This window comes from Anopheles stephensi, chromosome 2, assembly GCF_013141755.1.
Source record: "Anopheles stephensi strain Indian chromosome 2, UCI_ANSTEP_V1.0, whole genome shotgun sequence".
In the NCBI taxonomy this organism is placed as follows: Eukaryota; Metazoa; Arthropoda; class Insecta; order Diptera; family Culicidae; genus Anopheles; species Anopheles stephensi.
Genome location: NC_050202.1, coordinates 64920169 through 64946929, shown reverse-complemented (window position 1 = coordinate 64946929; position 26761 = coordinate 64920169). Strand labels below are relative to the sequence as shown.

The 26761-nt window shown below is 45.5% G+C and overlaps 3 protein-coding genes across 9 annotated transcripts in view; 2 read left to right on the top strand and 1 right to left on the bottom strand.

Annotated features, from left to right (window-relative positions):
- The window catches only part of LOC118505859 (adenylate cyclase type 6), a 73329-nt gene extending 54350 nt beyond the window's left edge, over positions 1–18979 (top strand). For all 3 annotated transcript variants that reach the window (XM_036042240.1, XM_036042241.1, XM_036042239.1), the window contains 13 exons: positions 5716–5902; positions 7215–7608; positions 11329–11778; positions 11870–12029; positions 12092–12910; positions 12971–13302; positions 13374–13458; positions 13530–13646; positions 13725–13805; positions 13889–14046; positions 16602–16842; positions 16920–17271; positions 17330–18979. In XM_036042240.1, the coding sequence (XP_035898133.1) occupies positions 5716–5902; positions 7215–7608; positions 11329–11778; positions 11870–12029; positions 12092–12910; positions 12971–13302; positions 13374–13458; positions 13530–13646; positions 13725–13805; positions 13889–14046; positions 16602–16842; positions 16920–17271; positions 17330–17589 (3636 nt within the window). In that variant the 3' untranslated portion in view covers positions 17590–18979. The remainder of the gene's footprint in view (positions 1–5715; positions 5903–7214; positions 7609–11328; positions 11779–11869; positions 12030–12091; positions 12911–12970; positions 13303–13373; positions 13459–13529; positions 13647–13724; positions 13806–13888; positions 14047–16601; positions 16843–16919; positions 17272–17329) is intronic.
- A 128-nt stretch (positions 18980–19107) lies between these two features.
- LOC118505860 (SET and MYND domain-containing protein 4) lies at positions 19108–22108 on the top strand. 2 transcript variants are annotated; one of them, XM_036042242.1, is made up of 5 exons: positions 19108–19867; positions 19942–20305; positions 20372–21293; positions 21585–21599; positions 21788–22108. In XM_036042242.1, exons 1-5 carry the CDS (start codon positions 19309–19311, stop codon positions 21935–21937), a joined length of 2010 nt encoding a protein of 669 aa, XP_035898135.1. In that variant the 5' UTR covers positions 19108–19308; the 3' UTR covers positions 21938–22108. The 2 variants fall into 2 exon arrangements, with proteins under 2 accessions (XP_035898135.1, XP_035898136.1); XM_036042243.1 differs by lacking the exon at positions 21585–21599.
- Positions 21999–25592, bottom strand: LOC118505861 (proton-coupled folate transporter). 4 transcript variants are annotated; one of them, XM_036042244.1, is made up of 4 exons: positions 25235–25592; positions 23976–24571; positions 22473–23887; positions 21999–22401 (listed from the first exon to the last, which is right to left on the bottom strand). In XM_036042244.1, the coding sequence occupies exons 2-4, from the start codon at positions 23994–23996 to the stop codon at positions 22266–22268; spliced, it is 1572 nt and encodes a 523-aa protein (XP_035898137.1). In that variant the 5' UTR covers positions 23997–24571; positions 25235–25592; the 3' UTR covers positions 21999–22265. The 4 variants fall into 4 exon arrangements, with proteins under 4 accessions (XP_035898137.1, XP_035898139.1, XP_035898138.1 ...); XM_036042246.1 differs by having other exon boundaries at positions 25497–25590; XM_036042245.1 differs by having other exon boundaries at positions 23976–24499; positions 25235–25586.
- Between the last annotated feature and the right edge of the window lie 1169 nt (positions 25593–26761).

The window sequence follows — 26761 nt, the reverse complement described above, 5'->3', positions numbered from 1 at the left end:
TGAAACGAAAAGACGCGCAACAGGAGCATCTACCATTGGATATCTTTGCCTACCTTTTTTGCGGCTGTCTCGTTTGTTCTGCTCTGGCCGCCCTCTACTTGCAATTTTTTTGTCTACGCCCAGCGTACAACCTTCAACTTAAAAAAGAACGAACGCGCGTCCTGTTGCTCAACACATTCCGGGCGAAGACTTATTTTTATCATTTTCCGTTTTGTTAGTTCTCGTGCCTTACACGGGGTCCTCCACCGCGGTAAACCTTGTGCCGTGCAAGTTTGCGTACCGGTGTTCCCAAAAATGTCCCTTGGGTGCAGAATTTCTGTCATGCACCAGCAGAAGACCCTTGCCCGTGCTGTAAGAAACAGAACGACAACAAAAAATAGCACATAGCGACGGGAAAACACAAGAAGAACTACGCACAGCAAGAACACACACACACACCAGTGTTTGTCCAGGTTTCGGCCACGTTTTGAGTTTCGTGCAGTGTAGAAAGTAAATTGATGCTCGTTATTTTTGCGCCCAAGTGATTGCTGGGAAAATCGGCAAACTTGGGACCGCTGGTCTGGGCGGGAAGCTGGACGGACGGACGGACAGAACCGGAAATGGTGGAAGGGTAGGGCTCGTAGTGGACCTTACGGATCTGTACATCTTAATGTTTTCTCGTTGGCGCTCGGTTTTTTGTTCCGTGGAAGAATTCGTTGGCCCACCCATCGTTTGTTTCTTGTATGACGTCGTTATCCTCTTTGTCACATCATAAAATTGGGTGTATTTGTAATGGTTGTCAGGTCCGGTCGGTCGGTCGGTCGGTTCTTTGCAGCCCGGATTGCAGCACTTGGCTTGGGGTGTGCTTGCTTGTTTTCTCACTCATGTACCGGATGCTGGACCGGTGCTTCGAGTGGATAATATAATAAGCTGTGCTTTGGCGAAGATACGCCAGCAAAGGTCGATTCATCTTCGGAGTTCGAAGAAAAAATAAATTTTCCGTCGAAAATATATCACCGATTATAGCCGATGTGATTGATTTTGGGTGAGGTTTCGAGCAATCAAAGGTACAACAATTTAGTTTGTATTTATTCTTATTTTTTTTATTCATAAAGAACGGCCTGGCCGTATTGCTGTTTATTCTTATTGACTGACAACAAAATCACAATCACAAGATCAACTCTTGCTTCCCTTAACCTATTAAGAAAAATAAAATGGTGGCTTAGAGCAAAGCAAAAATTAAAAAAAAGCATCAAATTATAAAACGTGTTCAAAAATCACCATTTTCTCAGACTTATTGTCGTCCAGTTGCACCTATTTCCTTCAATTATCCGCACTAGCTACTCTACGCACAATTAGTGTCAGTAGAGCTGAAACTTACCAGGCGCCTCCATCGTTCGCACTCGACCAGCACGAAGAGCTGGGAGGTGGGAAATAATTACGGCGAATTTCCTTCGTCTAGTACGATGCGACAATCGCAGCAAATACCCGCTGCCGTTGTTTAAAAGGTCATTTGCAAGAGTGTCGGGAGTGGAAGGACTTCGCGGATGTAATGACGACCCCATCGAAACACGGAGGCACGTTTCATACCGTGGCCAACGTAATCATCATTCCCGGCGGTTCATTAACGGTCGTCCGGGCATGCTTAAGTAAACAGGCAAGCCATGCTTCAATCTGTGAAAATCGACCCAATCTCATTCTTTGCGTTTTCGGCATGCCCTTTGGTTAATGAAATTGCCTGTTGCTACTTGGAACTGCTCGGCGTTGGATGGCATTGGGTGGCCCATGACCTTGGACACTGTGATAGGTGGAATGCACACGCATCTGCAACCATTCATATATTGATCGATGCAATGGCATTCCTTTGGAACGGGTGCGTTATGCTTTATTGACTAATGAGACGATTGATAGGGAATTGATAAAATCTAATCCGTCTCTATCTATACATCCATTAATCATGGAGATAGTTACGATAAGTAGGAATATGAGTAGATCAATCAATTTTTAGTAATTATTATTTTATAAAAGGCTGAGACTAAAGTTTACCATTTCAAAACGACCAAAAACTCTACCAACCAATTTCCAAACCCAGCTCCAGAGGCATCCCTTTCGCCTGTTGGACCCATGCCAAATGTTTCCGAAAAATATTGCGCATGCCTTCAAAGTTATGCTTTAAACTCCCTCGCTCAAAACCATTTCTGACCGATGTCGGGAGCACTCAAAATCACTGTTCCGTTGTAATAAATTATTGACAAAATGGGGACCGGTTCCAACCCGGGCGAGCCATCGAATTCCCGGAAGGGTGTTTGCTGCGCAGCCTACCGGGACAGAAAACCCCAGCCAAAGGTATAGCGGCTAGTAGGCAAATCGGTTGACCCAATTTGTGACGGGATAGCAAATTTGGCGAAACTGTCCGCATCGCAAAAGAGCAACAAGTCCGACAGCAAGAGGGTGGTAGCCCTACAACATTCCACAATTGTGGGCTGTGTTAAAATAGCTGTAATGCGTTCGTGTTCCGTGCCCGGGTTGTGAATGGTAAAAGAATGGAAATCGTTTCCCAGCAAACGAACAAAAAACAAGCGATATATTGTTTTGTTCTACCCACACGCACCTCTGCTGCAAATGGGTTCGGTCCGAGTGTCCGAGAAGGTTAACTTTATCGTGTAGAGAGTAGTCAGTGGGATGAAAAGTAAATATTGTTTGTTCACATTTTTGTTTGGCCCATCACAGCGCACTCGGCACCACTATCATCCGGGTGATGTATTTTAAAATATTTCATCAAATTGACCGGTAAGTCTGATGGTCCGCCCGAACCAGCAACAAGCCAAAGTCTGGCATTTTGGGGTTCACTTTTTGTTTTTGTTACCGTTTCATCCATTTTTAATACATTACGCTTCTGGGTGCGGCATTTTCCATTTTCCATAAAAGAGGCCTTTTTCAAGAGTTTTGATTGGTTGTGCTTTTCCCTTTTATTGCTGCAAAAATTTACAATTAAACAATACCGAACGGGTCAACGGCCAAGACGCTTTTTCTTGAAATTTTTCGAGAAAATTCGTAAAACGATGCTGAGTGGCTTCTCGGTCGCCTTTTCAACCTATTGGTTTAATAATGCTATAAACAACCCTTTTCAGTGAACATTTGATGAAAGCTTGTACCATTTTTTGAGAAAATCATAAAATTATTAGCTGCACTTGGTTGTCCTCCTAGACAAGTCTGAATACAATCTTTCATCTTTTTAGGAATTAAATATAATCAATTATACACTTATTTTAAAGTGCTTTTTAACCCACTTCAAATGTTCATTTTGTGCAACTTTCAAAAGTGGGTAAACAAGGCTGACGAGTGGGCAACGAGGCTAGGCTGGACGCAACAGAATCACACAACCCAACCTGTTTGTTGGTGGCCAAAACTTTATCCGGGCGAAAGTTTTTCACGGTTCCGGTGGGAAGTTTCGCACCGTGTTTTAATCTTGTGGAGGGAGCGTGGATTAAAGGTAACTCACAATCAGAGGGGAATTAGCTAAGAAAGCATCGAAAGTACTTTCAGTTGTTTGCAAAAAGGTAAATTTATCCAAATCTGCAAACCTTGGCACCGGCTGCGTGTACCCTTCTCACCATGAATGAGTTTTGAAGATTCTAGCACAATGAGTCTTTGCGTCTCGGGGGCTAGGTTGTTGCAGCTGCATAAGCTTACGCAAGGCTTTCAGAATAAGCTGAGCTGACCTCGAAAAGCAATCTTAGCCAGTGACCGGAGCGATTAATGAATTGGTCTACTGAAGAACTTTCTGCATTATGCTACGCTGGTTTAATTAAACAGAACTCAAAGCTTTGAAGTGTAATTATTTTGTTCCTGTAATATTGTTATTACAATAGGTAAAATAAACCTAAATTAAATTAATAATCACACCAAAAAAGCGGCATACAGCTTATCAGTAGCGGCTACATTCTTCGCAAAGTTGGTCCATTCTTGCCACGATAAGCAAACCACGCTGCAAGCTAAATCTCACCGTCCGTCTCACCATAAAACATCACTCCCCATGGTGATAAAGACTTCAAACAGTCTTTCTCCCGTGACGCGCGGTACCAATCTGAAGCGTCAAATATTTTCCATCAAGCAGAAAATGGAACTTAATACCATTCAATTATGTTGTTGCATTCTTGCCCGCCTTCCATTTTCCAAAACTCGCCGCTTTTCGCACGGTGGGTGTAGGTTAAGACATCACTGAAACACACAGACATGTTTTGTGTAATGGACGAGATGACAGGCGGCTGTGACGTGAGCCACTTGCTACCCGACAAATGAGCGCTAATAACAATAGCGATTATCTTCATTTACCACTCAAAAAGCAGTTGAAACTCTCACAAAGGACCGTGCCTTGTAGCGTGAGGTCCAAACATTTTTTTTAAACGGATGTGGGATGATTTGGGGGAGAAAACTCACCGAAGTATTGTTCAATTTCCACTGTAATACACTAGCACTGTCTGTGTACTGAAATAGCAGTGAAATTTTATTTTGAGTAAGGGGAATTCAGCTTGGTTGACAAAGTAGATGCTTGATAAGTGACAGTGTTTTGCTAGCAATACGCTTCGGAAAGCCAACACTCCAGCAGCAGGTGAGTCAAACAGACACTGTCAACGTTCAATTTCCATAGAACTAAAAGACAATGAACTTGCAGCTGGAAAATTAATTACCGCTTCCGTGTCAGTAATGTTTTTACTATCACCGCTTCATTACACAACAGTCCTAATGACGTCAGGGCACCCAGACGCTGGCAGTAAACATTAAAGAGCTTAAATCACATCCCCTACCGGATATGGCTTCAAGCCGTACCGTGCTAAGAACGATTCCAAGAATTCTGTAACTTTTTATGCTAGCTGGTGGGGCTCCCCCGAGAGTTCCGGGAAATAATGGATGGCCAGAAATGGTTGTCCAGTTCAAAGTCATTATGTAATGAAATTTATTTGATAATCAAGTTTACAGGTGAGAAGCGTAATGCAATTATAGTAAGACGCGTAAAGAACAAAGCATTCCAATTTGAAGCTGCTTAAATTTAGCTTAAATTAATTTAATTTTAAAGACAGCTCAAAACAAAATATTCAAGAGGGAATTTAAGTAAGTTTTTCTCACGTTGATTGTAACCCATGTGACATAAATTCTTTAGCACCTTTCAATCATAAATATTTGCGCCCGATGGACATTATTCTCCAGCCAATCGCCAACAGGTCCCTCCAGACCTGGCTGCAATCAATGTTCAATCACTTCCTTAAGTGATCAAGCTGCAGAGCTTGTAATAATCAACACAATCAATTCGCCGCTCAGCTTTTACCATCAGTGTCGCATCCCTCCCGGGATGTCCTCAAGGTCTCGGTGCGGCATGCATGTTTCTATCGACACAACGCGCCCCAGCGGAGGAAGTTTACCGGCAGTAATCTGTCGTCACCATTAGTCGGAACAGAATCGCACACATCACAACACCACCGGCCAGGGTCCGAAACAACCCGTGCCCCGATCCCAACGTCACTAATAACAACTTGCCACGTCCAGCTTCACAACTACATCTTGTGGCCCGTGTTTTCCCCAGGTCGTTGATGTTCGTTCGCTTTTCCCGTAATGGCGACAGCTAATGAGATTTTGCTCGTGATGTTTTCCTCCTACTAACGGTATCTCTCTCTCTCTCTCTCTCTCTCTCTCTCTCTCTCTGTGTTTGTTTTTTTCTTTCTCTTTGCTCGTCCTTAGGTGGAAATGCTATACCAGCGGTACTTTCTTCGCATGAATCAAAGCAATGCGGTACACATCGTGTGGCTTCTGTTAGGATTAATATTTATCTTAGCGCTAATACATCTAGTGTTTACGTTCATCCTGCAACAGTCGCTGGAAAGCTGCTACGAGTCTACACCGCTGGACGGTGTACACGTCGGTCAAGGTAAGGATAACGATTGCGAGGGCTCGGGTTTTTGGGGCGGGAAGCTGCCCGGCAATGGGTTGCTACCACAATAGCGTACAAGTGCCAATGTGGGATCGGATTTATCACACATGGGTAGCAGCGTTCGGGGAGATTGTGTGTTCTAGTTTCGAGTATTTGTCTATTCCCTACCCATTGAAGGTGGATCCCACGCCAAGGCACACACACACACACACGCTGTGTGGCCTTAAGCCTTTCTCCCAGAACATGCTCTAACGGACTGCCGTTCCGATCCGATTGGAAAAGCATTTTCCTCGCCGTGCTGGAGCACACAACCGCACAGTCAACATAATTCATAACGCTAAGTACAGCGATGCGATCCGAGTATGACGTACCGGCCGGACAGCTCAGTGGCCGAGTGAGTCTTACACAGCGTGACACATTAATGGAGGCAGGATTAACGGTGTGCAAAAAAAAAACGCAACCACTCGGACGTACATTATGGCAGTTTGCTGACGTGGTTTGTGGGGTAGGATATTATCTCTCCATTTCCAACCAGGGCTTTCCAGGGGGAGGTAGATAGCGTCGAATCGGCCGAGAAATTTTGCATTGCGATTAAAAAAAATTCAACACCAGCATAATAATAATCAGGGGTATTACATAAACAACCGCAAAGCTCGTTCAATTCCGCACAGCAGGGTGCGATTTGCTTCGCTTTCGTGACTGCACAAAGTTGTTCGATGGTGAAATATGGTTTATCACTCGTATGGATTGAGTACGGTACATTAATTTAGCTGTCAGTACGTTCAAACTGCTTCATAATTCTGTGTCTGCTTGTTTGCTGGCAGTTTTGGGAAATCGGGGAGCATGAGGGAAATGAAAGTATGCAATCAGATTTATAATTTTAATTTCACATTTCAAACTAATTCCTAGGTTGCGTTGCTCCAAATGTAAATGAAATGCCTTTTCCCAATGGCTTCAGTTGGCTTTACTGAGAAGCATTGAATAATATTATTTTCCCATCGCTTGACGCACAATTCTAGATTTTTTTTCTCAACCTGCACAAAACATTTCCACAACAACTTTCGCGTCTATCAGAGAAATCGACCCGCCCATTTCCACCCTCCCCGAAACGTATCAGTTTTCCAGCAGATGATAGCACAATAATAATGCCCTGCATTAACTTCCGTTTAGCTAATCTTCTCCGAACGCCCAAATCGTGCGCTGAACCGTACAGACCCACCGTGACTAGATGCCTGGCCTCTTCGGTCCATTTTCAATACCGAACAACTTGCTTCAATCGATTTATGCCACCATTTGCCCCATTTCACAGATCCCCTCAACGGTACCACGTTGGCGGCGATTGCATTCGGAAACGGTACCTACGAAGATCCGCTCGAAAGAAACAGATCCGAGGAGGTGCTGCCACCGGATCGGACCGACGAAAGCGAACGGAGCGAAACGGTCCAACCGAACGAACGAGAACGCAACGACCCACCGGTGGCGGAAGGTGTGAGCGGGTTCCATGGCAACGAAAAGGACGATCCGGGTGGTACGGATGCGAGAAGCTTCAACGAATTGGTTGACGAATGGACCGGCAGGGATGAACCGGTGCGAAGGCGACGAAGACGTTCGGATGCTGAAACTGGTGAGACTGTCGTCGTGGTACCTGTTGCTGTTGGTACCGTAAGGGCAAGACGCTGGACTCGGGGACATGCAAATCATAGGTGAGTAAGCCACTGAGCTGGAAAAAAGGACGATAAAGCTAAGATTGGGGTAAATATCTTCACATAAATCAAATTATTTAGAATAAAGCCAGCGTGATTTGGGCAGAGCTTCCCTCCGAGGTTGACGCCACAGAGTGAAGTGGATAATGATAATGGAAGAAGGGTGGAAAATGTTGCCGGATAGTTTATGCAAAATGGTAGAGTTCACCTTCTCATACTTTGAAGTTCATATCTCTAGCTTATTAAAATGGCACCAAGTAGCTTGGAATCGTATCTCTTTCACTGCGGTTGTCGACCCCTTTTTTCCATAAACACACGCCACAAAAGGGAGCAATTCTATACCGATTATTATAACATAAATCCACTTCCATTCACTCAATGATGAGCTTAGAAATCAATTGCCCTAAACTGATGTGCAAATTGAATTTTCCCTTTTGCCAAAATCAGAGTGACAGAGTGGGGAGTCGGTTCTAGTCATGGCTGTTACGGCTACGACTGCTGCTGCTGCTGGCACTGCTGCTGCTACTACCAGCATAATTTCGACGAAACATGAATTGACTTACCGCCTTGCGCCATGCGCCATCATAAGCAGAGCTCCAAGGATCCGTTTTCCCCTCCCCTAGCGGCCAAGCACGTGTAGAAAAAGGACGTCGTCATTCGCTTTTACAAACGAGATAAATGAAGGAAAGCTCACGTTTGCTTTCAGACGAAAATAACAACAACATCCTTTTCATTTGTTTTCGCTTTCGGAAAGGATCATTTGAAAAGATTTCAGGCTACCGAAGCAACAGCGGCAGGGTAAAAAGCTCATGATTGGCTTTAATGTGAAAATAAGATTGTACCGATGATTTGAAAAACAGCCAGCAAGGAGATAAATGAAAGGCATGAAGCTTTTCTTGGCTCCCGTCCTTCTTTTTTGTGGCAATTGTACTAAGAACTTTAGTAGCAGATCCTGTTTTCCACAACTTTAAATCTTCCCACACAAAAGCTGCTTGGTGTGTGTGTGTGTGTGTGTGTGTGTGTGTGTGTGTGTATGTGTGTGTGTGGGTTTATGTGCGGTTAACGGGAAGACCATCAATTTCCCATTAACAATTGAATAAACCCCGTGAGAAAAAATATCGACATTTGGTGCACAGCTCGGCATCTTTTCCTTTCATCAGCACCGGGCCGTGCGGCTGACCATACACACCACAATCGACAGTTGGCGGTTGGCGGGCCAGATAATCAGTGCTTTGTTGACTGGTTCGACCGATGGTCACCAAATCCTCCAAGTTGAAAATAAGGCTTTGAACTCTGGCTTTGGTGCACAGAGAAACGGTAGAATTTGTTGATCAAAACAGCACGAAAGTCGGATTAATCTGGCAGGGTGATAAATAGTACGGCTTTAAGGAGATTAAGCTGCGTAGTGCGAAGACAATCTTTTAAAGATGGTTAATACAATTCACAACAAAGGCGAAAACAGAATATTGGTAAATTTTCAAATCTTTTCTAAAAGCGGATCACAAAATATTATAATCGAAACGGAAATATAAATTTAAAAAAAATCAATGTCTTCCTACAGTGCGGAACATAGTTATATGAACGGTAGATTTTTAAAGACTGTTACAAAAAATATGAAGAGATGAACAATAAAACTATTATTTTTATAAGAAGAAGAAAACAGGAATTTCATATAAAAATTAACACAATTACCGGGAGCAATATTATTCCACGGAATGATGGTAATTATATTGCGAACAATTCCATTGACATCGAAGTTAATTTGGTGTTACTCATCTACCAAATGTGTGGTCACTTATGAATTATATATGTTTGAAAGGGATTTATTTTGAGAGATTATTTATAAAGTATCTTAAACAAACTTTACATAAAAGTATTTCCAAGAAAAAAATTACTTTAGAATCTAAATATTTGAAAAACGTACTATATAAAAGCAAGCTTTTTAAATACATTCCCTAAAAAAAAAGCTCCAATAAAAAATATCTACTCTTATAATTACGCATAGCACCCTACATTGCTCAGACATAATTTAGTGCCTCAGTTAACGATTCTACAAGACCGATTTTTATTTTCAAAAAAAAAATTACTTCGCTTAATAGAATGTCCGTGAAGAGTATCATCAATTCTCGTTACAAGATTTATCCGTATTGCAAGGCGTTCGAAAAACGAAAAGCAAACTTTATGCAATCCAAGCTCACCAGCATTCCGCGACACAAAATACTCCGAGCACATTTTCCACGATCATGAAATACTTCAAATTTGCTAAATGAACTTAAATATACTTGATGTGGCAGTAATTGGACCTTTGCTGGCACCTCCTCATTCTTATCCTCATTCACCCACAGGCCCGACGCATTAGACTAGAGGAGCAGATAAAACTTTCCACCGGGTTGCTTATTTCCATACCCAAATTTAAAGCTTTCCCTTTACACCATTAAAACTAAACACGGCGAGGGACTCTTTGAACTCGGTCGAGCAAAACTGACGGTTGACAATAAATACCGATTACCGGTTGCCTAAGCGCACCGACCCGCGGGGATTAACTCTCCCGGCCACACTGCCAGCCACAGACCAAATGTAGCAGCTGCTTCTGCTGCTACCGGGTTCATCTTAATTAGCGCGGTTTAGCTAGCGTCTCTGTGGTGGTTGCGAATGCCGCCAAAAATCCACGATTTCTTGCGTCGTCCACAATCAGGCGAGCCCACTAGCCATCTACAACAACCGTGTAGGCCAAAGAGAGTGGGAGAGTGTACAAAATTATGACCAAAATTGTCGTAATTAATCATGATAAATGGTGAGCCGTTGCCTCCAACGAGGAACAACATGTTGCTTCGTGCTCGGGTGGAAAATGTAGAGTGTCCTTAAGTGGTACCGTCGCTCCTTAGCAATCGGATAATGTCCTTCATTTAGGTCGGTTTCGCGAAATAATGTGACACATCTTCTCCGGTTGATGCCTCGCCATTCGAATGAGGGCTAATTGATCGCAAGAAGGGGTTTTTTACGAGTGTCCACCTTGGTTGCTGTTGCGGCATGCAAAGGATGCACACTACCAGGGTCAGTGGTAATAATCGTTAAAAAGCGGTGCGAGACATCTTTCTCATGTTTCGAGCAGTTCATTTTGCTTTATTAGCGCGAAAGGCTTCAACCGTTATCGTTGTGATTACACACCTTCTTCTCCGGTCCGGTAAGCATGCAAGTATGGAAGCTTGGTCTTTTTTGGAGCTTGGTCTCATCCATTATTTCACAAAAAACCGAACCTTCTCCGAATGTTACGGGATACTGGTGAATGTAATGGGACATAATAAGCGAGTCCTTTTTTGTTTATTTTGGTTCTCTCTATTCCTGCGCGATGGTTCTGGTACGGCATCGTCGGTAGAGTATGATTGTACACATTTTTGCTCTAGACGTGCTGTACGCTTCAACAAACTATCCCAATGCACGGCATTACGCGAATGACATAATTGAAGGGACCGTAAAAAAATGCTGCGTACCTGGAAAAGGGTATGCCGAAACCACCATCCACGCATTGTTATCCAGGGAGAATGTGTCGTTCTGCTGCGGTCTGCTAGACAACGCATCAACCACCGTCACTCTAATTCTATTCATCGCTTCTGCACTGTTCGCTTCGCCAGATCACAACAGTACACCACACGTGCCTTCTACTTTTTCTCTCTCCCTCTCTCAAGTTTCCCTCCATCTTTCTCTCCTTTTAAACCTTAGAAATAATGTGGAGTCCAGCAAGCACGATGACAGCTTTGTCGCAGAAAGTGCAGCTGACAGCACGCTGCACAATAGGGACAAAGACGACAAGGATAAAGGGCGGAAGTATACCACCACCGAGACTGCACGCGAGCCGGACACCGGAAGCGGATCGTACGGCTCGCTGGGCACTAGTACGTTCACGACGCCTCAGGTGATGCCGGCCAACGTCAGCAGCGATTACTCGGAGGATGGCGAAATTCCGCTGTGCAATCGCGACTACTTTACGCTGCTGAAGGACAACATGACCCAGATCATTGTGCTGGGCGTGTGTGCCACCGTGTACGCGCTGCTGCTGATGTGTCTGTACAAGCAGCGCATCAACGAGATCTACCTGTTCCAGGTGTCGTACGTCATTATGGTGACGCTGCTCGTGCTGGACGTGTGCTTCAGCTTTACCACCTCGGCCAAGTGAGTGTTTTTTAAAAAGCTGGCTTGATGTTGCTTGGCTTGACTACATAAGGCACAGCTTTACTCACGCTGGTTGTTTTTATAAATGCAGAAAATTCACCTCGTCCGGCGGTTGTACAGTGATTGCCATCTACATCATCTACACGATGCTACCGATACGACTACGCGAGGCCGTTGTTGGTGGAAGCCTGCTGTCCATCTCACACATCGTGCTGATGTTCTACATGAACGAGTCGGACGATATGGATGTGGTAAGTCACAAGTATTCCCCCTACATCCTACGTCCGATCTACAAACCGCTTCTCCTCCACAGTTATACTGTGATCTGATCACACTGGCCTGCACCAATGCGACCGGCATCCTGCTTCACTGGCCAAAAGAAAAATCCCAGCGCAAAGCTTTCATGGAAACGCGCCAGTGTGTCGAGGCACGGCTCAAGATCCAGCGCGAGAATCAGAAGCAAGAACAGCTGCTACTGTCCGTGCTTCCCCGGCACGTCGCAATGGAGATGAAGAACGACATCGCGGGACAACCGCGGGAAGCTCAGTTCCACAAAATCTACATCCAGCGGCACGAGAACGTTAGCATCCTGTTTGCGGACATCTGTGGTTTCACCAGCCTAAGCGATCAGTGTACGGCGGAAGAGTTGGTACGGCTGTTGAACGAATTGTTTGCTCGGTTCGATCGACTGGCACAGGAGCATCACTGTTTGCGCATTAAGCTGCTCGGCGATTGTTACTACTGCGTGTCGGGATTGCCCGAAGCTCGTCCAGATCATGCACTGTGTGCTGTTGAGATGGGACTGGACATGATCGACGCGATCGCCCTCGTGCGTGAAGTTATGGCAGTAAATGTGAACATGCGTGTTGGAATCCACACGGGCCGAGTGCATTGCGGTGTTCTGGGACTCCGCAAGTGGCAGTTTGATGTGTGGTCTAACGATGTAACGCTGGCAAACTACATGGAGAGTGGTGGCGTACCCGGACGGGTACACATCACGAAGGAGACGCTCCGCTGTCTTGGCGATCATTACGATGTGGAGGAAGGTCGTGGAGCGGATCGGAACAGCTATCTGAAGGATCATCAGATCCAGACGTATCTGATCGTGCCGAAGGATGCATCGTATCGACCGGTAAGTTCTGTGAAGCACTTTTTTGGTTTGGAACGACTCTAACCGAGGAACATTTTACAGCACACAATGTCGAAACAGTCGTCGTCTGTGAATGGCAACATTTCGAAGGAGCTGCGCATGATGGGCCACTGGTCGAAGATGGGCTTTAATGACAAAACGGAACCGAAAAGCACCGAGGAAGAGGTGAACGAGTATCTGATCAAAGCGATCGATGCGCGCAGCATAGATCGGTTGCGGCTCGATCACTGCAAGCGGTTCCACCTGACGTTCATTAAGGATGATATCGAGCGAAAGTACTGCCTGGAGCCGGATCCGATGTTGAACGTTTATTTCTACTGCAGCATCATCATCTTCCTGGGCATCATGTCCATACAGGTGTTAGTCTTTCCAATGTAAGTGTTTATATTACGATTGTGCTTGGTGTATTGATGCCATTGCTAAATATACAATTTCCATTCAACAGCGATCATTACAGCTATTGGGTGTATGGAGTTCTATCCCTTACCCTCTTAGTATCCTGCGTTCCGGTGTTTACACGGGAAGACATGGTAAAAAAAAAGTAACATTTCGATTAAATGAGGAAACGTTGTAACCGCTTTTACTCGCTTCCAATTTGCAGAAGGTGTCTACATTCTTTCGTGCATTGTCACAAAAAATTCACGGCCACCGTGAAATAGCTCAAGTGATATCGCTCTGCGTCGTCATTACTGTGATATGTTTATCTTACTACAAACTGGTAAGTCGCTGAGGAACTTCAGACACATTCCTTACGCCGAACTCTTATCCATCTCGATCGTTTCTTTCCCCTTCGCAGACTTTAATTTTCTATCTTTCGCTTTACGACGAGTATCCGCTCGTTCGGCCTAGTAGTTGTAAGGAGTCAAAAATTATTAATGTGAGTATCGATACGTACACCACAAAACCCCTCGCGAGGTTTCAATCCGCTCTACTCACCACGTTTGCCCTTCCAATTTACAGATTCTGCTATTGCTTACCTTGCTTGCCTTACTGACCTGTGCGGTACATCAGTTTATTAAAATTCTATTCAAAATTTTGCTGCTTATTGTCATACTCGTGCTGTACGTTGCGTCCATCGTCGTGCTGGCACTCATCTTCGAACGTCACTGTGAACCCTGGTAAGTTTCACCATCCATTATTTGCCCCAACCCCTTAGGTACGTGAGCGCCCGGAAGTATGGTAATGCGTTGACTGTGGGTTGCCACAAATCGAATTGCAATTTCGGTACGGTTCGGAGAACCGGAAATTGAATGTGTTCAGTTGAATAAGTAACTGGTTGAATAAGTTCGCCGGAACGTATTGATTGGACACATTATTAATTTAAAGCGCATAATATATTGTGTCACAGTTATGGCTGGGTGTGCTGCCCGAGCATTTGGCAAAACGTGTGAGCTGAGTGGATAGGGTTGCCTTAGCATGAAATATTATTGCGAAAAGTGTGGTTTGTACAGTGTTAACATTTCCACTGAATTCTTGCAATGAGCTAGACACTAGGGAAAACCCTCATTTGAGTAATTGGGCGAACAGTTCTCTGGTAGTCGGTAACATAATGTCTTAAAAAATGAAATGTATTTCTGAGATATTCTGGGAAATGTAAGGTGCCTGGGAGCTTTTCAATCGTGTTTGAATAGCTCCAATATGAATTGCTTGAATATCCATGGGAAAACTTTACTGTTTACAGCGAAGAACTATTAACAAGTGAGTGAGTATGATCTCCCCACTTTTAGCACGGATATAAATGCAAAAGAATTCCAGCTTCCTGCGTAACTTACATACAAAACGACAGCTGGCATCGATCAGCCAGGATTAAAATTAAATCATAATTACAAATAAAACTCCTGTCGCCCGAAGGTGCCGCAAAGATTATCCTCTCCCATTCTGCTGCCCCTTAACTTTACAACCTTCCAATCGTTCGTAAGTCCTTTCGCTCCAACTCGATCGAAGACGATGTTAGCATTTCGATAAACTTTGCCCTTCATCGCCTCGCCACATAATCGGGGTGCGGAAGCGATGGAGTATTTTTTTTTTTTTAAAGCAGCAGGCCAGTTTGTACCTCGCAGCAATGTCTCACCAAGTCCTTCGCTGCTCGAATACTTCCTGCACCTTTTGCTTACACTTTGCGCCGCACGCTGAGGATTAAAAACTTCCCGATCAACTTAATAATGTGGATATAACAACCATTGCTTCCACTTGGATGACCATCAATTCTACCACCATCGGCATTAGTCGGCAATCGAGCGGGTGAAGCAAGCGGGTTGCGATTCGATTAGTGAACAGCGGAACGGGGAAAATGACTTTAAAAAATTCACCTTTTAGCTTGTTAATCACCCTTGGAGAAAAGTTTTCTCCTCTCCGTGCCAATATTCCGGACCGGCATCGGAAGTGATTCATTAATTTTGTCTGTTGCTTGGCAAAGATTTAAGCGCAATAACTTTTCTTTTTGTGTGTACAGGGAGTTTTATGGTTTGTGTTGATGGTGAAGGCGTGTAGAAAAAAAAATCTCTTCTGATTTTGCCCTTAGATCGATTATGGATTTTTTACCGGCTAAGACTTAATATTCAATGCGGTTGTGTTCTTTACATCGGGTTTTCCTAGGAACCATGCTTTTTTCTGGATTTTCTTTTATTAATCAATCCTATCAATCACATTGTGGCAAAGTTTTACCAGTACCAGTGTATAACATTCAACCCAAAATTTGTCCCTTTTGCTGTTCTAACAAAGGATTATGTACTAGCCCAGCTTACATTAAAACCCGATCATGAAACGCCCTTCAACACCGTTCAACAAGCCTCCCTTCACTTATGGTAGGGTATGGTGGAAAATACGCTCATCAGTTACTAATTACACCGCGGCAGTTTGACTACACCACAACAAAACCACAAACAAGCCGGAAAGCTAATTTACCCAACCGTACACAGTCTGCAGGTTGTGGTGTGTCTTGGCGGACCATTTTCAATTCGGTGCACGTACGCGAACTCGCGAATCTGGCACGAAACTGGATTGAAATACACGAGGGTGCGAGGATGCAACAATAGAGTCATCGTTATACACCCATTAGTCGGATTACGGCTCAATTAACTACGTCGCTTACTTGCATTGGCTGAGCGAACTTCACGTAAATATGCCTGTCTGAACTCATCGGGACAATATTTAATTAACCTTTTTTCCGTAAAGTAAAATAAAAGAGAACCAATTTTGAACTGATGTTAATTTAAATACACTTTGAGGTTATGTCTAGAACGAATCTGGGAATGAAATCTAATGGCTCAAAATAATTACTAACTTCATAAAACAAAAAGTAGTGAGCTGCTACTCGTTGGATGCAAAGAGCAGTTTTTTTAAATTTATGTCATGCCTTGCTTTTAGGTTTTTTTGTGAATATTTCCCAAAATTTGTGATAAATTCAGCACAAATCATTGTGGTTTACGTTGGGTTTTGTTCAGTGAATAATATTTATTGCCATCATTGATCCAATACTACCGGTTAGAAAATCTTTTAAAAGTTCGCCGCTACTCCCCAGTAGGTGGCGCTAGTAAACGCACGGAGAATTTCAGAACCAGTGCGGGATTTTTTAAGCAATAGAAATCTTACGCAGTTCAGCTAATTATTTCAAATAACTTCAAAAGATCTAAGTTTTTTTTTCATCCTCATCCTTTTCGCACATCCTTTCCAGGTTTCTAACGACGGAAAGATTTCTGATAGACGTAGCGTTCCTGGTCGTGTTCGTGACCGGTCAGATCATGCACAGCCAGCAAACGGAAATCACGCGCCGGCTCGACTTTATCTGGAAGCTGCAGGCGACGGAAGAGAAGGAAGACATGGAACATCTGCAGGCGTACAACCGCAAACTGCTAGCCAACATCCTACCGGTCCATGTGGCGGATCACTTTCTGATGCGTGAGAAGAATATCGAGGTAAGGGCGAAAAGCGCAACCGTAGCTGGTGATAACTGCAAACACTTGAAATATATTTGTGTTTTGTTCTTTTATAGGAAATCTATCATGAACAATGCGACACGGTGTGCGTAATGTTCGCCTCGATACCAAACTTTTCCGAGTTCTACATCGAGCTGGAAGGCAACAACGAAGGCGTCGAGTGTTTGCGGCTGCTGAACGAAATCATTGTCGACTTTGACGAGCTGCTCGGGCTGGAACAGTTCCGTTACGTGGAGAAGATCAAAACGACCGGCTCGACGTACATGGCGGCATCCGGGCTGACCGCAAACAGCTGTGACAAGAACGATTTCCAGCACGTGATCGCCATGATGGACTATGCGCTAGAACTGTTCCAGAAGATTACGGACGTCAACGAACATTCCTTCAACAACTTCCGGATGCGTATCGGTAAGCGAGTAAACTAGGCGAGCGAAAGCGATTGATTAATCGTTAAAATATTTACCAGGTATCAACATCGGACCGGTAGTGGCGGGTGTAATTGGCACCCGGAAGCCACAGTACGACATCTGGGGCAATGCGGTTAATGTCGCATCGCGCATGGACTCAACGGGGCTGATGGACCACATACAGGTCACGGAAGATGTGTACCAGATCGTGAAGGACAAGGGCTACAATCTAACCTGCCGTGGAACGGTCAACGTGAAGGGTAAGGGTACGATGATCACCTACCTGATGCCGGGGTTGGCAAAGGAGCAAAGCAACTAAGGTGTCGTAGCGTGCCTCGCCGGCACAGTACCAAAAACGGAAGTTATTTGAGTGTTATGCAAAGTTTCAGTACTTCTACATCCCTTGAGCACATTGGCACAATGTTGTTGAAGCATTTGAACAGAACATATCAACGCTATTCTGTTGGAAAGATAGAGCAATGGTTTGCTTGTATGTTAGTCAATGTTCCTAGATCCCAGTAAGGACATACCTTAGGTTTGGCCACTGCACTGATCATGAACTTTCACGGACTTAAATTTACGCGATTTATCGTTTGAGGCAAACTGGCATCCAGTCCAAAGGCTTATGCTTCTGCCTGTGCAGCAAGTAACACAATCGAATCGTTACCATCAGTATTACGCAGCTAGTGTTCGTTCACGTGCTGCAAAGAAAGACATACGAACAATCAAACGTTTTATGGCCCGAAAAGCTTTAGTTCCATTCCACTTTCATCACACGCACAGAAAAGTCACGCAACAAGGTAGAGCATAGTTTTGTGTGAGTGTGTGAGTAGATTTGACCGGATGAATGTGCATCGAATGTGTAGCCGGAACGGACATCTCTTAGAGTAGTCAATTAAGCCTGTCTTGACCAAACGCAAAAGCGGAAAGCTCTAGCAAAAGCCGACACAAAAAAAGCGATCAGAAAAACGAAACGTATAGTTACAATAGCTAGGCGCCAGAGGTGCGTGCATAGGCCAGGATGGAAAGGAAAGATGGATATATTTTTGGAAGACATGTTATCCACGTACGCACCCGTGAATTAGTTGAACCGTTGTTCCGAATTGTATTTTCCCCTCCGCAAAACAAGACCAACCCGAATGGAACCGATCTCTTGAATTGATTTTTCACATAGACAAAATAATCCTGTACGTGTGTTTGTATGTATGTATGTATGTACGTGTGTGTGTGCACATTTTCATCGACCAAGGAAGGCCAAAACCAACCAAATTGCCACTAATCATAGAGGATCGCTTTACACCGCCTAAACTGTTGGTAAAGCGCGATGAGTCCTCGCTCCCAGTGCGGGACACACGCTCAAGGGCTGACGTGCAGAAGAAGTTCGACATACTCACCGAGACAGTGACGGCATAGTGAGATCATTATCAATATTAATATACATATAACGCTAGCGGAAAAGGGAGAACGATGTTGGAAGGGGGGGAGGGCATAAACGACAAACTCTATATACAAAAACGAAACGAATAGAATTGTATTGATATTTAAGGGCAAACCAAAGATGATGTTAAACAATATCTGGATGGAATTTAATTCGATGATAGATAAGCAAACCACTCATCCCACAGACACACCGAGATAACCGCGCGATCGGTTGACGCAAAAACGAAATACAACAGCTACACGTTACAAATGTACATGGACAATGGTAACCGGGCGACTGACGACTCATTTTCTTCCCGAAAGAAATCATTGAGCCGAACGTGCGCTTGTAAACAAAACTGTGCGCAATCGCTTTATCGAGCAAGAAACATTTGACATGCCTGCTACTAATGCGCCTGCGCGCTCTCCTTACTTTTTGACGGTTTGAAAATGGAGCGCCGACAGCATGCCGGGAGATGCATTCTAAATTTAGTGCACTCGTGCTTACAACACTACGCGCGCTCCTTTCACTTCATTCTAGTTCCAAGTCGTCTCACGGTGGTAGGTGTTTTTTCAGCGTTTCCATTCGCCAGTTCCGGTCAGCCAGCCAGCCCGCAAGATGACCTCGATCGATAACGATCCTCTGTTTACGTCGCTGTGCAACGAGAAAACGCTGCAGTCGCAGAAGGAAGGCTTCTTCAACGAGTTTTACCATTCGGTGGCCGAGAACTTTACCGGCAAAAGTGCTCGCTGGTTGACGGAAGTGTACCAGAAGGTGCCGACCGACCAGGAACGGTTGCGCCTCATCTACGAAGATCCGGTCGTTTGTTATGAGGTGCAGGGTACGCTCGAGCACGTTGAGCCCGTGTTTCGCGCGAAGGATGCAAAGTTTTCCTGGCAGCGTCGTGAGCAGGCGTTGAAGCTGCTCGGCGAGAACAAGCTGCAGCAGGCGCTCATTATGGCGTGCCAGGCGGTGATGCGTGCTCCCGGTCAAGGTGTGGATCGCTTCATTGACAAGGGACTGACGCTAGCGCTCGCACTGTGGACACGGGCCGAAGTGTTCATTCGAATGTTGGATGGTAAGCGCGGTTTGCAGGATCTTCAGCTAGCCTCGAAGTGTGGCCTGCCGGTTAAGCAGAACGCTGACTACTATGCACGAGTTGCCAAGTGCTACGCACGTAAGTGAACCTTTACCAGCGCAAAGATCGCACAATCTACTGACTAATTTGTGGTTTGTTTTCCGCTTGCCCAGTTTCGGGTGAGAACAGTCGTGCCGAGGTGGCGGCCAAGTTGTTCCACCAGCTGTCAGGACATAATGATTATGCGCTTACGCGTCTGAAGGAAGATATGGAGGATTTGCGTGTGCTTAAGCAGGAGACGCCATCGGTCGAAGTGGAACGGGCGCTGCCCAAGCTGGCCGGTGCAGGGGAAAATAGCGAAATTGCTGGTGCATCGACGAAGATCAAGCTTGCCGGTAGCAAGGAAGATCCACGCGGTCGTTACGTCATTGCGGCAGCAGATCTCGGTCCGGGCGAGGTCATTCTTACCGAGCCGGCCTATGCTGCCTGTCTACATCCGAAGTACTTTGGCACGCACTGTACTGCCTGCTTCTCGAGGTAAAGTGAAGATGGAAAATCGTCTGGAAGTACTCTTTCTTTGATGTTCATCTTCCTTCCTGACAGATTGATAGCACCGGTCGCATGTCCAGATTGTTGCGGGGTGGCCTTCTGCTCGATTGCCTGCCGGGACAAGGCTTGTGCCACGTACCATCGCTTCGAGTGTCGGTATCTCGATCTAATGATCGGTTCCGGTATGTCTATCCTTTGTCACGTAGCATTGCGTATGGTCACGCAGGCTGGTACGCCGCAGAAAGTGATCCAAGAGGGTCACATGCTGCGGGACACGTTTTGTGCCCACACGGAGCACCGTGACCCGGAGGATCACTTTAAGCGCACGCTCATGACCGCCTTCCTGCTGCGCTGTCTGCAGAAAGCCGAATTCTTCGGACGTCGCACAACGGAAGCACCGGAACCGACCGAGCTAGAGCTGCAGGTTGGTGCGGTTCTGCTGTCCGCCCTTCAATCGCTACAGTTCAACGCACACGAGGTGTACGAAACGCGCATTACCGGCGAGCATCGGTTCGATACGGCCAAGGTGCAGTACATCGGTGTGGGCATCTATCGTGGCGCATCGATGTTTAACCACGAGTGCTATCCGGGTGTAACGCGTTCGTTCCTCGGCACCTCCATGATACTGCACACTAGCCGTCCGATACCGGCCGGTGCTGTAGTGCCGGAAAACTATGGTCCACACTTCTTGCGCCAGCCGAAACCGGTGCGTCAGAGGAATCTACGTTCGCGCTACTGGTTCAAGTGTGATTGCCGTGCATGCAATGAGGATTGGCCAAAGATGGATAAGCTTCCGGACAAGCCAAGGCTGCGGTGCACCACCGCAGACTGTGGCAATGCACTGTCCTACCCAAGCAAACCGTCGCAGCGGAACGTGAAGTGCAACAAGTGCAAGAAGCAGATCAACCTGGAGGCGAGCGTGAAAATGCTCGAGGCCAGCGATCAACTGTGCACTACCGGTGCGGAAATGATGGCGGTAAGTGAGGGGTGGGCCAGGGGCGAGAACGCAACGTGTCACCTAATCTGATAACTGATTCAGCATCACCACCTCACCACGTCTGTCATCTAATACGGCAAATTGTACTATATGTTTTCCCCCTCAATGCTGGACCTAGTCGCAGGGTCCACGCAGCAAATCCCACATTCCCCACTTTCCTACTGTAAAGAAGAATGTACATGTGCATACGTGTCTATGTGTCTGTGTTTGTGTGTGTGTATGTGTGACCTCGAGTTAATGTACATCCCTCTTTTATCTATTTATCTACAGTCTCATCAGTTGGAGGTATATACCTAAGATGGTTGCATTTACCAAACACAATTGCTTCTTCTACTATTCTTTAGCCGTACATAGCGGGATGACAACAGTGGCACCACAATGAACCACATACCCGGGGGTTTTTCTTTTGTCAGGGTGAACTACCTGAACTCTTTACTAATCGGTCTCTCTGTGTACTCCCCCCCCCCAAACAGGACGAGCGCGTTGACGAAGCGATTGAGCTGCTGAAGAAGGGCATCACGCTGTTCGGACAGGTTGCAGTGCCACCGCACAAACCGACCCTTGTTGCAGAGGAATCGCTGCGGTCCTGCTTTGCAGACAAGGGCAACGCTAACCGATACTGACGGCATCCCGGGGATACATTCTAACGACACGGTTACGGATTTCTAATTAAAAAGCGTTCAGTTTCTTATAAAAAGACACCACAGCACGTGTTGGCACAACTACTCTATTTACGGACTCTTTTAGCCACCGTAACACCGTAACGGACTTCTAATGTATAATGTTTAGTAAAGGAAAAAGGAAGGTTGATAAACACTACTTGCCGACGCACTTCACTTTCTAACAACGTTTGCTTCGCATTATCACACACGCGATCGTCGACAATGTAGCCGCAATCAGTCGTCCTCGTCACTGACACTGAGCAGAAGGGAACGATAATCGTTATCATCGCTACGATTGAGAAACAGCTGGTGCTTCATCATCGATCGCTGGCCCTTTCGCTTCATCGATCAACCCAGCTCCAGGTGGTTTTTCCTTTGGAATGCCATCTTCCATCGTACGTCCGCGGAGGGAAATGTGTATTGCACTGTAAATACAAAACGGAAACGTGGTAAAAGGGGGTGTTTTTTTTTTAAATCCACAATCACTATCACTTACAGTGCAATGAAGAAAACCACCATCTGAGTGCCCATCGTGAGCAGAAAAATGGCCTGCGGATAGGTGTTGATGGAAGCGTTGTAAACCTGCGTATAAAGCACACCGCTGAACAACGGCACCGCATTGTCGAACACGGACAGAAAGGAGAATATAATGCCTCGCTCGTTTGTAGGCACCATTTTCGATATCATAGACCGCAGGACGGGCGCCACAACTGGTCCAACACTCGAGATTGTCGCACCGATGTACAGTACCCAGCCGACCTGGGCAAAGATGTACACGAACCGAGCACTGGCATGCGCTAACGCACCAATCATGATGATAAGCGTATCCCTGAGTCCGAGCACCTTCGTAAAGAACGGCACGCCCACAAACATCATCACGACGTAGGCCGCCGATTGATACGTTTTGAAGTAGCTGTACAGATCCGTGTCCCAGTTGAACCGAAGCTGGGTGTAGAGATACATCTTTGGCTTCTCGTCGCGCTGGAACGTGTAGAAGGACATGGCCACCATCAGCAGGTACATGTACGTTCGACGGTGCATCGTACGGTGGCGCACGAACGTCTTCACCGATCGTACCACATGCTGCCGATCGAAAAAGTCCAGCGGCATACGGTACCAGGGCAACTCCCGGATCGAACACTGGCGCTCGGTGGTGCGCGATTTAAGCCGCAGCACTGAGTACACGATGGAGCAGGCTAACAGCGATGCGTTGATCGCGAACATGATCGTGTACGATTTTCCCGTATGGTTAAAGATCACATTACCAAGGGCAACGCCGATCGGCATCGTGCTGAGGTAAGTAGCGTCCAGTATCGTAATGCGCAGCGTTCGTTCTTCCACCGTCGTAATGTCCGAAATGTACGCAAAGCAGGACGCAAAGATCGCGATGTCAGCGCCGGTCAGTACACTTGGGATCGTTGCCGTGTAGATGATGTATTCCACCGGCCAGGAAGGCATGCGCGTGTTTACGACGATCATGATCGAGTAGATGAATTTACCGATAAGGCCCAGAATTAGTGGTAGCTTGCGGCCTCGCCTGTCCGACCAAGCACCGAGAAATAGTGCCAGTATGATGGGCACCACGTACATAGCGATGTTGTTCCACTGGTGGAAGGTGGACGTTGTGACCTGCACCTGCTTCTTGATGTCCTGATACTGTTCGATGTTGAGACATATCTCGTGCGAATATCCATGATCGACCGTACACGCTTTGTAGAGAAAGAATGCCTGCTCGACAACGGACGTCAACATGAACGCCATCATGTACAGGAACATCGATGGTTCGACGGAAATTTTCTCGTACCATCGTTCCACTCGACCATTTTCCACGGGCTGGTGGGTCGCTACGTTATCGTTACTATTTCGACGATCATGCTGCGCGCTGGGCTGGCACTGTCCACCGTCCCCAGGCTAAAATTAAAGAACGAAAACACCACCACGATTAACAAAATAGCGACGCATAGGCTCTCTCCGAAGCTCTAAATAGACTTTCGCTTACCTCGGCAGTTTCATCTGACATGGTCGCAGGGAACGCTGGAACGTCGTCGTCATGCGAAACTCTCCCGTAGCCTAGCCTGATCGACGGTTCGCTGACGACTGCTGTTGTTGTTCACGCTGCTAACGGACATGCCTTAACGAAGGGTACCGGTGGTAGCGAAGCAACTGTGTGGCATCCGTAGTTGATTATATTACAAGCGTCATCTTTATCGTAGCCAAGCTTCGAAAGGGAATGTCCTATCAGGCTTCAGGGCAGACGAACCTCTCCTCTCAGTGTCATCTGAACCTACAACACTTGGATGGGTCGGTGTTGGGGAGTGTTGCTGCAGCGGCCAGATAATACTATCTCTCGCATGTGATGCTGTGTGTAGTGCTGGCCGGTGGGTGAAGATTCTACAATCACTAATTGAAGCTGTTAACAGCGCCGCCCAGCTCGCGAGTACTGCCGTTCATTCAATTTCGCAAACTGTTTACGAGCGACTATCGGTGGTGAAATTGTTCGTTTGCCACTTCGGTAGCTCGCGGCTGCTGGTCGTGTGTGCAAGCCAGATGAATCCGTTGATAAGAGATAAGAAGAGAGGAAAAGAAAAAAGGAACCTGAGAATGAATTAGTATCGATTGTTCTGCTACACGTTCTCTTTTGCTACGGTGTGTGGAGTGTGTTAATAAGGAAGAACTGATTCTAAATCTTTGTCTGACAAGGTGCTAATGGTTTCGATTCAGTGCCTGTATACGTGCGGTATGAATGCCATGAATGAACGAAAAGAAAGAAACTTGATTAAACTGTTTTTTTATGTATATTCCATTTTGATATGTAAATTATCACGCAATGCAACCACATTAACGTATGCCGCTGACCTGGCGCTTGAAATATTTCAAACCTTACTATCGCTGTGCACCGAAGGGTTAACGCGCGTGAACAGCACGTGTTTTTCGAGCTGTCAAAGCGGATTTTGGTTTTGTTTTGATTCGGCCACTTCCCTACCGGGATCGACCGGCGGCCAAACATCCTTGGTGGAGAGTATTGTCCCGTCACAATACTACCGTCGACCCGTGATATGAAAGATAAGTGTGTGTCTTTGATGTTTTTTTCTTTTGCGGCACCTCATGCTCTGCCTCAATTGTCTATCAACATCGGCTGCCGCCGTAGATTAGTGTAATTACTTGCACAAACAGTACACTTTTATCTGAAGTGGTCCCGATTGCATCTGCCCACCTCACGCGCGTCAAGTATCATTCCAATTATCAAGATTCACTTACTTTGTTGCAGCACGGCAAACGGTTTGTTTACAATTGTGACAATGTTTTTTGATATGTGATAGCAGCGATAGCGTTCCTTCTGCAAAGCGACGGGCACAGCGTAAAATGCATTACGCTCAGATTGCTCTATCCTTTCATCTCACTGAATCCTTTTCCTCTCGTCAAACACTGACATTCACCGATTCACGATATTTCACCTTTAAACTAGCCTTTTTACACTAAATGACGCTCTTGCGAGCCGTCTTTCTTGCTATAAGATTACCAAATTAAATGAGAACCTGCATAGCAACCAATTGGACTTCAGGTTCAACGCGGGAAAGAAACACGGAAGCTGCTTGGTTTCATAATTGGTTGTTTGTCTCGTAACAGCTGTCCAGGGATTGACAACTTTTTCCCAACACAGGTGTCTTGGCTAAGGTTTTTTTATGCGATTTGAAAGCGATATTTTCCCAAAATAAGCGTTGTTTTCCAGGTTGTTTTCGTGTATTAAATTTTGACATGAATTTTATATCAAAATTAAGGGTAAATTATTATAGTACTGAAGCACCGAACACAGTGCGCCGAAAAGTTTGTTGTACGCAAGGTGAAATGTTTGGGATGGCGTGAAATATTTCAAGCATACGTTTCAAACGGCTTCTCTTGTAACGGAAGTTACAGAAGTATCGGGAGTTCGAAAGCATCTGCTTGAAATAAGAGAATAAAATTGAAAATGCTTTTACTTTTCTCAACATTGCCTTGAAGGATCCCTCTCATGAAAAAAGGTAAGGAAACCACCTAGATAAGATGAAAGAAATTATTTGAAAAATAGTATATCTGGTGTTACACTGGTACATGTAAGGGGTAAGTATGGTTCATGCGATTCTTCCTCTTGCTATGCTTTACAAATAATAATAATAACGACCAGAACTCCCGTTCCCGTAAGTAAAACTGTCCAGTAGTAGGTTAAATCAAGTTACTTGAAGCAAGCAATGGCAGGCCGAGGCCTTTCGGGGTTGTAGAGCCAAGGCAGAAACATAAGAACGTCAAGAGCTTTGCTGAAGCTGGCGATAGAAGTTGACTCCTTTGGCTTAAAGTACTTAACGAGTATTATCGGTCAAACTTCGTGTTCCTGAATGATTCGTGTCTCTGAAGTGCTAGAATTTTGGTTAGAAGCCAAAAACTTATTTCCTTTTTAAAACCTAATTTGTTTATAAATTCGCACCATCCTCCGTCACTGATGAAACTAATGATGAAGAAATAGAATTTGGATAACTTAACCCTCTCTTTAATTCCTTGTGTTCATTTTTACACTTCATCGAGACACATGTACGAATAATTCGGAATACACACTTACTCACCTATTTCTCACTCACACTTACTCACGATTCTTCAACGTTAAGTGCGTACTTATGGACGATCTGTAACTCTTTATCCACTGTTTAACAAATTATGCAGCGAAATCCTCCAGCCCAGTTGATTTGTCATGAAAAAAAACCAAACTGTCCTCATTCCTTTCATCAATCACCTGGGGTGTGCACCTGACGAAAG